Source organism: Dermacentor silvarum, chromosome 3, assembly GCF_013339745.2.
Source record: "Dermacentor silvarum isolate Dsil-2018 chromosome 3, BIME_Dsil_1.4, whole genome shotgun sequence".
NCBI lineage: Eukaryota > Metazoa > Arthropoda > Arachnida > Ixodida > Ixodidae > Dermacentor > Dermacentor silvarum.
Genome location: NC_051156.1, coordinates 191,731,152 through 191,743,227, shown reverse-complemented (window position 1 = coordinate 191,743,227; position 12,076 = coordinate 191,731,152). Strand labels below are relative to the sequence as shown.

At 43.4% G+C, this 12,076-nt stretch overlaps 1 protein-coding gene across 1 annotated transcript; it reads left to right on the top strand.

The window, feature by feature from the left end:
• The first annotated feature begins 36 nt into the window (after positions 1–36).
• LOC119446334 (peroxisomal membrane protein PEX14) lies at positions 37–12,042 on the top strand. Its single transcript, XM_037710744.2, has 9 exons — positions 37–381; positions 474–551; positions 649–733; positions 1,154–1,297; positions 2,571–2,659; positions 4,354–4,527; positions 6,163–6,248; positions 10,176–10,284; positions 11,903–12,042. Exons 1-9 carry the CDS (start codon positions 313–315, stop codon positions 12,008–12,010), a joined length of 942 nt encoding a protein of 313 aa, XP_037566672.1. The 5' UTR covers positions 37–312; the 3' UTR covers positions 12,011–12,042.
• The last annotated feature ends 34 nt before the right edge of the window (positions 12,043–12,076 follow it).

Here is a 12,076-nt window from a genome sequence, read left to right as displayed (position 1 = left end):
GGCATATCCGCATGGTATCCGTGTAGGAGGCACGGCAGTCGCGAACCGATTCGCGCATGTCTTTGCGTCTTTAGTTGTTTTTTTGCTTTACTTTTGTACTCGTCGCGTGCGGGAGTGTGGTGCGGTGCGACGACTTTGGACTTCTTCCTTTGGTATATGGGTTCTTGCGAAGTGTCTTCGCTTGCTTTTATTTAAAATGCGTGCACACTAAAGTGCGCAATTTGCTGCGCCGTCGTCATCCCAACACGCCGAACGGTCCGGCGGTACCCCCTTTGCCTTCCGAGTGCTCATTTTTGATCGCCGAGGGGAGAAATGGAAGATACGGGTCCGTCGACCGACGCACCTGGCAAGGAAGTTGTGAACAGCCCTCCCTCGACGTCTGTGAGGACCATTTCACGTCGTGATTTTCCGTCGTCTCGCCCTTGTGTTCTTATGTTATGTGCGATGACGTCGTGTTTCTGTCCCGTTTGCAGGATGGGTCGGAAGTGTGCACTGCTGAGGACAAAAGTGTGGACAAAACGCCGGATTTTCAATTACCTAGGGAGAACCTTGTGAGTGGCACAAAAAATTAATTGATACCCCGTTTGCATTTTATAGAACACTGTGTCTGAACGCCGACTATCCTACTTTTTTTTCCGCCTCTTGCAGATAGCCACTGCTGTCAACTTCCTTGAAAACCCTCGCGTTCAAGGCAGTCCGCTTTCTCAAAAACGAGCGTTCTTGCTCAAGAAAGGTGCGCGGTGATTTAATTACTCTCCGACTGAGAACACGGCTATGCATTGAAATTCTCTATAGTGCAATCGCAGTGCTTAAAACTAACGAGTTATCGATTGCTGCAGACATTTATAGAGGGTATTTCAATACCGAAGTATTGAAATCTGTAATTTGGGTCTTCCAACAAAGCAGCATATTTGTCTAATTTGTAAAAATACTATAAGATCCTGTTGACCTCGGACATAATAACATTATTAAAGGCCGTTGGGGCGATAACTACACACATATGTGCTTGCTAGCTGCTTTCTTTCACTTAAAGAAGCACTCGGTCAGGAAAAGACAATGATGTCTTAAATAATGATGGGTGCGTATTATTGAAAGGATGTTTTTAAAATTAATCTATTGTGCTTTAGAGCCTGACTGTTGACACAACATGCAGGCTTGACACCTGAGGAAATCGATGTGGCCATCGAAAGGGCAAGGATTGGGAATCCAAACACTGTAGCCCAGCATGAACTCGTCCAATACCCAACGTCACCGCCCCAGTTGCCCCCTCCTCTGCCACCACGTTTGATACAACCAGGTGATGCATTATTTATCTCCGTTTGCTGCAAAACATGACTGCCCACTGTTTGAATGAGTACTGACATGATATTTATGGCTTTTTATACTTTTGCTACAAATGAAGGTCCTAGATAGGTCTTGTAACCTCACTAAAAATACTGATCCTCTGAGCGTCCTAAATAAATTACCATGACAGCATTTGTTCTGTCTAGCGGTTTCACTTCCCAGGAAGTGTGTAAGTGTCATGATGCGAAAGGTGGTCATGGTGGCAGCTGAGCAACATGATGTTCCGAAACTCGCTCCGACTCGCGCATCCGTCCACTATGCCGCTGCTCGTTGCGGGGCCTGGTGCAGGAGCACAGCAGACCGAGAGCAGTGGAGCTAGTGTAAAAATGTTGCAATGTTTAAATGAAATTATGGGGTTTTATGGTGCCAAAACCATGATCTGATTGTGAGGCACGCTGTAGTGGGGGACTCTGGATTAATTTTGACCACTTGGCGTTCTTTGACTCGCACCCAATGCACAGTACATGAGCGTTTTAGCATTCCACCCCCATCGGAATGCAACAGCGGCGGCAGGGATCGAATCCTTTAACCTCCAGCTTGGCAGCGCAGTGCCATAGTCTCTGGATTACGGTGGCGGGTCATTGCAATGGTCTGCTCCCGTGCGACAATTTTCTGCGTCATGACGCATATGCCTCCTGGTAAATGGAAATGGAACCGCTTGATAGAAAAGCTGTTGTCAATTATTTAGGGTGTTCCGAGGCTTGGCTCTATTTTGTCAAGGATTACGCGGTCTGTCTGGGATCTTCATTGCATGACACCACTGACTGCTTGTTAGGAGCATGCTTAAGTTTGTTTTAATTGGCATGTTATACCATTTTTACATGGGCAGCCATAATATTGGTTGTAGCTACTCATAACTGTGGTCCTTTGAAGATTGTTCTCCTTTTCTGTGCTACCATTTCATAGTTTTTAGAATTTTTGGAAATTGTAACTGTGAGAAATGGCTACTCGGGTTTAATCATAAGCTGCATCGCTATTGCAATGACCTGTAGCAAGCACTTGGATCTGTAACCTCTTTATACGTTTGCCCCAAAGAAAGTTTCGCTTCACAGCTTTGTGCTTGATTTCACCAAGCGTGTGTTAGATTTTGTTGTCATACTGAGGTGAAACTACGATAACGGGCACATCTGGACTTCTGTTGCTGCCTGCTTAGGGAAAAATGCAAGACATTCAGACATTTGCACATGACACATACCTGATGTAACTGTTGTTGCTTCTGATTTCAGAATACTCAATCTGGTCCCAACTGAGCCACTTCTCTTCATCGATGGTGATAGTTGGGGTTGCCTGCTATGGCGCTTACTACATGTACAAGGTAACTATACCTATTTTGAATGTTTTTTTTTTTTTTTTGGTTTCCATTTTTATTCCTAGTTTGTGCTTGTACAGTGGCCATGTAAGTTGGTGTACTTTGTTCTTGAAGGTAGCCTTTGTTTCCATTATTTTTTTTGCATTAGTAACACTACTCAGTGCATGTGCCCGTTCTCTGTATAAGTGGGAGTTGCAGCAAGAAATGGGCACAGTGGCGCTACACTTTGTCTCAATAGTTCTGTGCAGCAGGGGCAAGGCTGAGAGGTCTGCAAATGCAGATGCTTGCACGGGCAACAAAGCGCAGGATGGCAACAAAACAGAGACAGATGCCTTTAGATGTGATTGCTCTCCAAAGCTGGCTGCTGTGGCCGTATTTCAGTGGAGGCAAAATGTAAAAATACTCGTGTACTTAGATTTAGGTGCACGTTAAAGAACCACAGGCGGTCGAAATTCATCTGTAGATCCCCCCCCTTCCTTTCTACGGCGTGCCTTGCAATCGGATTGCGGTTTTGGCATTTAAAACGACTGATTTTTTTTTTCTCCTTGATTGGTCAAGACACCTGTTGCTTCCACAGTTGCTGCATGGAATTACTGAGACAGTGTCAGAGGTTTTCTGATAGAGGTTTCTGCAATGACTGTTTTTGAAAACAGTTTTGCTACTAATCAATTTGTGCTCCTTTTGCAATTGTAAATAGCTGTCTCATACAATATGGAAGGTTTATTGGCACTCATTAGAAAACCTGCAAATCATTTTCAAGAACTATCTGTTGCCAGCTGAATTTATAGTATCATACTGGTTAAGGTGCATAATTTAAGATATATCTGACACTATATTAAAAAAAAAATAAGAAAGCCTTGGGGGGGGAGGAGGATAGGTGCCCTAATCACATCCTTTATGATGGGCTATTTGCAGTCTGCATTGAGAGCTTCATCCTTAGAACACACTAAAGTGAAATATTAGTCAGCCAAATTGGTAGAGTACATTCCTAGGATTCCGAATAGGCCAATCTTATTCTTAGCAGGGGCTCAGCAAGTTGGGCAGGATGGTACATTAAAGATAAGTGGCAGCTTCACCTTTAAATTTGTATTCCAGATAGTGGGGACGTTGGGAGGCTTTAGCAATATCGGCAAAAAGAAGTGTTACTTGTTTGTCATTTAAGAAATAACTACATCATCACATTAGAAAGCAAGGAAAGTAGCAACCTGGATGCATTTTGTTGGTTGCTTCTGCATGGGAAGGACTGACACATATAATAAACTTGAAATCTGTGACATATTGCTGATGTCATCAGTTACGCAATTTTGGTTCTAATAATCAACCAGTTTTTGCCCCTAGGAAACGGTGATGGAGTTCCTAAATACTGAACTGATTGATCGTTTATTTGCTAGGTAGGCTGTCAGCTTTCTTCCTATAAGTGACACAATTGTACACATTTTGGTCAACTGCAACATCACTGTCTTTCTTTTACAGCTGTGTTTTACTGTGAACATGCTTAGAGCTAGCCACTTGACACCTGTTGTAATTTTAGGGCACGTCAGTTTCGTTACCGTGTTGCTTGCCGATGTCTGGAAATCCATTTTGGTGTTTATAAAAGGCATCATGTCACTGCCATAATTTTTTATCGCATTATGCGTATGTCATGGAAAACGCAGAGTTTTCAAAAAAGGCACTTGCCATTTGCGTGCTACCTGCTGCAGAGGTATATGGAGCCCTACCTGAGAGGCTGGGATGGTCCAAAGTCCAAACCAGACCGGCTGTCCCAAGTGCAGGAACAAATCAGTGCCCTCACCGAAGCCATCCAGCAACTTAGGGAGGCGGTTGCATCTCTTGAGTTGGCTGTTGCTCAAGACAGGAAGCTCCAAAAGCCAGCTGTGAGTTTGTTTTGCAAAAATGAATAATTTGACTCGAGGCAGCATGAACGTAAAGCTCTCTTTCCTACCCCTTGGTTGTGACCTGGTGTGTGTTGCTGGCGAGGCGGGCTTGCCATTTAGCTTTCTTTCCTTTTTCAGAATTTTGTGGTATTACGGTCGACGTAAATAATTTATGTGGAAGAAATTTAAACATGGTGGTGCCGACAGGGGAAAACTGCTTTAAGAGTGTTATCAGCAATCTTTGACCTACTCTGACTATGTAGGGTAAGTTGCGATACGTAACTTACCCTACATAGTCATAGTAGGTCAAATTGATAGGCCACAATCATTGGTAGACTGGTCTCTGCAATTTCTGGGACAGCGGAAGATTTTTTGAGGCACAGCGCAGCTTCAGCCACACTGTGAGTAGAGATGGCACAGTTAGCTTTTACGCGACAAAAAGTGATCATGGTACACCCTAACTGGTAAGCATATAACTGGTAAGCTGCTATGACTTCAGTGGTCGATCAATGCATTAGGTGATGTGGAGACTGGGTCGGGGAGTTGTCACAACTACGTTTTAATTATTTTGAGTGGGTACGTATTAACAAGGTTTGCTGTAACATTATGCTAATGAGGATTTCATGGATGTGCAAGTGTGTGCTGTTTTTGTGGGAGTAAGATGGAAGACGCAAGGTGAGAGTGGGCACCCCATCTTGAAGCAGCAACTGGACTGCATCATAGTGATGTCTCGCAGTGCAGTATCTGTCCGTTATCTTTTGGTTTGTAGCTGCACACTTTCACATTGGGTATCAGTACAAATGATTAGATTGATTCTAGGAACAACATTAAGTGGGCCAATTGGTTTGACATGTTTTCTCATGTGCTGTTGGGCTTTGTCATGTCACGCACGTCACTACAACACATACACTGCCCCTGAAGCAACTCTGTGTCTTCCTTAGCTGTCCTCGCTGTTGCATTTTAAATTGTAGAAGTAGTAACTGCAACTCCTTCCAGCGTCAATTAACTCTGTCCATTGAAAATTTAGTTTTGCAACATTTATTGCATCTTCAAAATCAAGAAAAGTGTACAGCTTCAGAATAGATTAAGAATTTTCAATCCACATTCTTCAGCCAATAGAATGTAGATTTCATGCGAGAACACTCTGCAGGAACTTCACATGTGAGAACATCAACTGTTTAATGTCTAGCATGCATTCAACCACTTGGAAAAATATAGTACCTGATGTAAAACATTGTGAAGAACAATGAAATACTAAGTAAAGCCACTAAATGACAAGGTACTGACACCGAGAGCAAACACTCAGCTGTCTACCTTCCAACTTGGTTTAATAATGCACTTTATTCGTAGTATTCAAACTCGTAGCACAGGTTCAATAAGTGCTTCAAGATACTATACGGGACACATTTAAAAAATAATCTTCTTCAGTCTTTTTACTTTTGATTCACTATCTTGTCGTGCGCAATTGTGCGCGCAGCGCCTGAAGTTGATAAAGTCCATGTCATGAGAAATCACGCCATTGTCAATCGATTGCTGCTCCAGTGGCATTCAGCCATTTGACGCTGACAGTACACTAGACTGTACGAGTGGTTCCAAGTTCTCTGCGAATAAGACGCTGCCCCGCAATTATCTCAGGAGGCCCTGGACTCTGCGAAACAGGACCGCACCATCTCTGAGCTCAAATCCGAGGTCTTGTCGGTCAAGGCTTTGCTGCTGAGCAGGTGGGTGCTGAAGGCAGCAAGCATGCATTGAGGGCTTACTGACTGGTGACAGACGTAGCTTTCAGGACAGGGCTCTGTGCTGCACTGTGCTGGTGGCAGGTGATTTGCGCTAAAGCAAGTCTTTTAACTCAAATCTTGTGTTGTGTGGAATACTGTGAGATGTCGTGTGAAATGTTGCTCGTGGTGTTGCATGCCCTAATTCAATCGACACACAGGATCAACACACCACACACTCGGCCACTACTACGTAAGGAACCTCCGCTGAGGGAAACCTGGGTGCATATCAATGTAGAGAGATCTGGAGATAACAGGTTCACATTTGGGGAAAGGCCCCGAGAAGGTTTCGGTGCAGCATAGATTGGCCGTCCACTTGCATTGGGAAGATATGCTTCCTAGGCTGAAAAGTGAAAAGAGATGAATGAATGAATAAATTTTATTTACAAAGGGATGGCTTTGTGGTCTATGCTGTGGTGTGTGAAAGTGGGAAGGGGTATGAAGAAGAGGGGCGAGGGCAGACCATACCGGTGCCACTGAAGATAAGGTAGAGTTCTCCAAAGGAATTTTACCGCCCATTGCATGTTTTGTTCTCCCTCATTCTCGCTCTCACTGTCTGAAATTGCTGATACCTTCTTTTTGTCTAGCACAAAGCCACATTTCCTATGCATGTACTATAAGCTCTGTACTAGGTTCATATGTGTGCCTGTACAGCTAACTACGAACAAGAATCAAGGGCAATGTTCTTGAAGAAAAGCAACTTCGTGCTGTGACAAACAAGGCACTTTCCATGAATCTTGACTTATGCTTGTATCCAGTGTCAGATGCTAGAGAACCTGAACACGTTAATAGGGTTTGTGTGCAGCAGATGCCTTGAACAGGATTTGGTCTATGCCATGTGTAGAGAGCGAGAAAGAAATTATTTTAGGAAAAGCAGTGAGGTCAGCCTGAGGTAAAAGTCCTCTGTTCTGTTACTCTGCTCAGAGTGGGAAGCGAGAAGGAGAAAAATAGGGGTGTAGAAGTATTTACGCTGAAAACAGGCAGTAGAATGTGCTTATATATACATACATATTTGTGTCTGGAGGCCTCATTGGCAGCCGTGTGCTTGCTGTCATTGTGACATTTATTACTGTGGGAACAACTTGGCTTTCCATAAAAGGTCTGGCTCCGCTTTGACTGTGCAGCCGTCAGTTACAAGAAGTCCGCTGTGTTCAATTGCAGAAGGAAATCGTGAGGTGACTGTAAGGGCCACGTGACCTTGCCCTTCATGCTGCGTATAGCCCCTCCGCACAAGGAAACAATTGCAAGCATCCTTTGCGATTCTTTTTTTTTCTCTCTTTCTAGTTTATGCAATTGAGGCAGAGGAAGCAGGGTAAGCTTTTCAGAGCTGCCTGACATACTTAGCATTAATCTCACAGGTTCACTCAAATGACAGCGTGAAACTTGTGGGAGCGAAATTCTCCTCTTGCCTCCTGTGTGAGTAGGTGGCCTGGTAATCTTACAAAGAAAGGCTCGGAGAATTGAGATAGAGGAAGAATAAAGTCTAGATAATGAGTAGCTGAAAGGTTAGTGAGGGGGTACAATTGGTACGTGATGCAGCAACACTTTATGGTGGGTGGGTTGGTTTGTTGTGAATTGTGAAGAGGAGGAGGGGGGGGGGGGCAGAATGTCTAACAAAGGTCAGTGCATGTACCAGCTTTGTGTCGTTTCACGTCTTGTCTCTGCATTGCTTGCTCCCATTCACAGTGGGTGCCATATGGTGGCGCGGAATGCAGGCTTGCCAATTACATATCTGCTTGGTGTTATGCTAATAGAAGGTGATGGGGCAGTTGCCTTTTGAGCCAGCTAATGATGCAATTTATTGATAGGCTTGTGGCTGCCTTAGTTGCTGCGAACGTTCACGACACTTGGCAAAAGAGAAGTTCTTCTAAATGTTCTAACCTAAATGCCCTCTGTCGTGCTATTTGGGCACTTTGTGTAGCATGATGCCAGAGCTTCTGTATTTCAAAGCTCTTCTACAGGTAAGTCGCAGGGACACCAACGGGAAATAATTGGTCAAGCTAGATTGGAAATTTACACTGCCAGAATTGCAGATAGATCAAGCTTATCGTGCATGGAGGCTTGCCATTTCTTAAAGAGTTCCAAGGACGAGAGTCCTGTGGTGAAGATACCATCACATTCATGTAGCGCCTCCTCGTAACATCATGGACTTCGACCGAATCTTGTCAAGTAGAAAATCTTGAGGGGCTAGTTGCTTCATTTTAACGAATAACTAATTGCACCAAACAGGAGTAGACAAACATACAAGGAGGAATACGAAGAAAGTTCTGCACTTGAACTTTTTTTGTGTTCCACCTTGTGTGTTCTTTTCTCAGCATGTGCAACTAGTTGACAATGATTAAAAATCTTGTCAAGCCTAGGGGATTGTTATGAATGGAGGAAGATTACATTGCTTTTGAAAGTGAACTTGTATCCAACCAAGCAACTTTTGATAGCTTTTATTGCACATGAATGACCCAGAAACATGAAAATACAGTGCAGCGTGCGAGACCATACTGATGCTATTACCGTAAAATACCGTGGAAGCGCCCAGTTTCGCACAAGTGCCCTGTATTAACATTTCCAAAACTTCAGAATTCGGAATATTATATGTTAAGCGCCCACCCCCTCAAAAGCACCAGTATCAGCTGAAATATTCACCCCACTGCGGTCGCTACGAGACCGCTAGGGGCGATGATGGAGATGCAGTCAACGTCTTCTTTCTTTGGACTCCCTAGGGGCCTAGAAAATAGCTGAAAAAATGAATGTGTGCCTTTTACTGCCTCTAATGCCTTAAATCGCCACAGGCTCGTGCGAAATATCATTAAAGGCCTGCCGGTACATTTATTAGGCGTATTGGTGCTCGTACTGTGATAGGAGACGGCGGGTGCACATGTGTATAATTAAGGAATACATACTCTGTCCCATGACAGTTGCCCCTAACCACTCATGATAGGCTTCACTGCAATACTTTGCATATGCTTCAGCGCATAACAATGCTGTATTGAGGCGAAGCTGACTTTTGGGAACCGGCATTATTGTATGTGTCGTGTTTTCGAAGCTTCGAAGCCATACGCAAGGATTATAAAGGCAGAGTCGGCACCATTGTTAATAGCAGCGAATTGTTTCGATGAAAAACACGGCACCAAATAGCAAGACGCTTGGTAGCAAACGTGTAGTAGGTAGGCCGCGTTGCTATGGTGGTGGCTATGGCTGCCAGCGGATCTGCGTGCGAGAGCGCTGGTTCAAGGCGGTGAGATAATCGAAATGGCGGCGGTGGTGGCTTTGATTAATGCTGTTTCGGGCCTGGTAGTCATGGCAAAAAGTCTGTAAAATTCGACGGCGAAGATTTCTCGCGTCCGAAATTTCAGACGTTCTTATACATTAACTATATGAGGTACGTGGCGGTGCCGCGAAGGTGTCTGAATTATCAGGCATGTCTGAAAAATAAGGCATCCAGAAAATCGGTCGTTCACTGTATTTGCTTCCCCATCAATTACCATTAGAAAATAAACATGCTTTCTTCGATTCCGTAGCCACCGTAGCCCTGCCTAGAAGTTTTTCGTTGGCTGCCATCTTGGTTTTTACTGCTTCGACCAGACAACAGCCCATATTTAGATTAACCCAATCTTCAGTGAAAGTGGGGTGGGCGCTTCCGCGGTATTTTATGGTAGGTGCTCTAGCATGGACGTGAAATTCTTAAAGGTTGCCACCTCAGGAATGCAGATGAATGTTTTGAGAGAATGCACTGCTAATGTGAAGTGGCCTCTAATGTCTCTTTTATAATGTTCTTTTATGAGAAATCTGCTGCCGATTTGTGTATTGTGCAGGGGAGCCACTCTTGAGGTGGCTTTTGTTATTCTTTTTTCCTTTCCCATGCTATCCACATTGCAGGAATCAGTTTCCAAGCGCGCCGAAATTGACTCCGCCTGTGCCTAGCATTCCCACATGGCAACTCTCAAGCAATGGCGATGACGAGAAAGAAAACGGCGCTGCTTCTGAGGTGAGTGTCCAAATGGTGCAGGATTTCAGTTGTGGGAAAAAGTAGTGACCCGGTCAGTGTCATAAGCTCGTGTGCATTCTTAAAAGTGCATTAGTTCTGTAGTTATATTTCCTTTTCTTCTCAGTGATTTATGCCTTCCATTCATTATACTGCTTTATGAGTAAAAATTGTTTTTTGGGCGTTATATTGCACATACTTTTAAAATGTGCTTATACAGTTGACTTTCCTTAATTCGACCCTGACGGGACTGATGAAATTGATCAAATTATCTGGCAGTTCGAGTTAAACAAGATACAGAAAATATGTCAAAACACACCACTGATTTACTTAGCAGTATTCGCCCGAATTTAACAGACTCCCGAACCAAACTTGTGTCCACTTTCTATGTGTCCAAAGTAGAAAACTAACGTGGTGATAACATTTAAGCTCCTCATCAAAATGGAAAGCGAACGTGCATCCAGTGTTTTGGCAAGAAATATAAGCAAGGATCTACTATGTGTTGCACTGTGGAGGCCGATCTTGTGCAGTCAGCTTTGCCGCACTGTTTCTCTAGAGTCAACTTCGCGGCTATGCAGTTGTTCTCTGCGGCAAATCATGCAAACGCTGCGACTGTGGTTGTCTGCTCAATATTCTGGGGTGAAAAAAAAAGGCATGCATTAGAATCGACCAAATTCCACAATTAGACATTGTAAGCTACAGTTATCTCTTGAAAATCTTCCTGGGGCAGGCTGAAAATAGGCGTGTTGGACAGGGAGGTGACCTGTGTTTCATGAATTCATGGTAGCCAATAGGCTCTACTGAGACAGACGCTGCCAATAAAGGCGTTGCTGTTGGGGTAACCATAAAGGTCAGGCGTGTGCGTGCAGACTGGTCAAGTTCAAGTTATCTGGTGAAGGCCAATTTTTGGATCAAAATAAAGAAACTTCGGATACATAGAAATGTATTGGTGTCGGCCGGGAGTTCAAGTCGGGATCGAACCAGAACTAAATAGTGGGAGTCTACTGTACTTGTATTTTTGCTATCATAATTTCTTGTACATAGTGCCTATAATTTTTACTTTGTTTCTATATATTTTATTTTTTTGGTACTTAATAATAGTGCTCTATTGTCTTCAGCTCATGTCGTTTATATTAATCAAGTCCTCAACTATAATAGCATGTTTGCTCACATTTTACATTTTTCACATTACAATAGCTCTTTACATCTTACACATGCTTTGTAAGGAGGTCCAGAGTGACTGACTTTGGGCCCCCCTCTTGTATATGATTATACATTGCAACATACCTTCACATTTATGAACTTGATTCTGAATTTGCAGCAGACCATTCTACATGAAAAACAAGTATTTCCGTGTTCCTGCGCCAAATGTGAACTATGCAAGGTGTCCATATTAGGGTTGGAAAGACACTTTGATACTATATGGGTATTCTGTAGAATGAAAAGCTGGCACACTTGACTGTGTGGAATTTATGTATGGAAGTATTATTATGTATGGAAGCATTATTATGTATTGAAGTATTATTATGTATTGAAGTATTATGTATAGAACATTGCTTGCCTGTCTTATCATTTGTCTTCTGCAAAAAGTAAGAACAGACAACTTCTCTCTGATTTCCAGTCAAGCGAATCGGAAGAGAGCGAAGAGCAGAATTCAAAAAGCACAAAGGAACCCGTGGAATCAAGGAAGGAGGAGGTGTTGCATAATAGGCCAACTGGCTTGGCTTGATGATCTTGTTTTTACATTATAAAATGAAACCACCTGCGTCTGACTATGCATTTCAATACATTATTC

What these genes read in the sequence shown, in the direction of transcription:
- LOC119446334 (XM_037710744.2), top strand. Translation starts at nt 313, where the DNA reads ATGGAAGATACGGGTCCGTCGACCGACGCACCTGGCAAGGAAGTTGTG. An exon ending in AGCGTTCTTGCTCAAGAAAG is followed by an intron (nt 734 to 1,153) that starts GTGCGCGGTGAT and finishes CACAACATGCAG; the next exon opens with GCTTGACACCTGAGGAAATC. An exon ending in ACCACGTTTGATACAACCAG is followed by an intron (nt 1,298 to 2,570) that starts GTGATGCATTAT and finishes TTCTGATTTCAG; the next exon opens with AATACTCAATCTGGTCCCAA.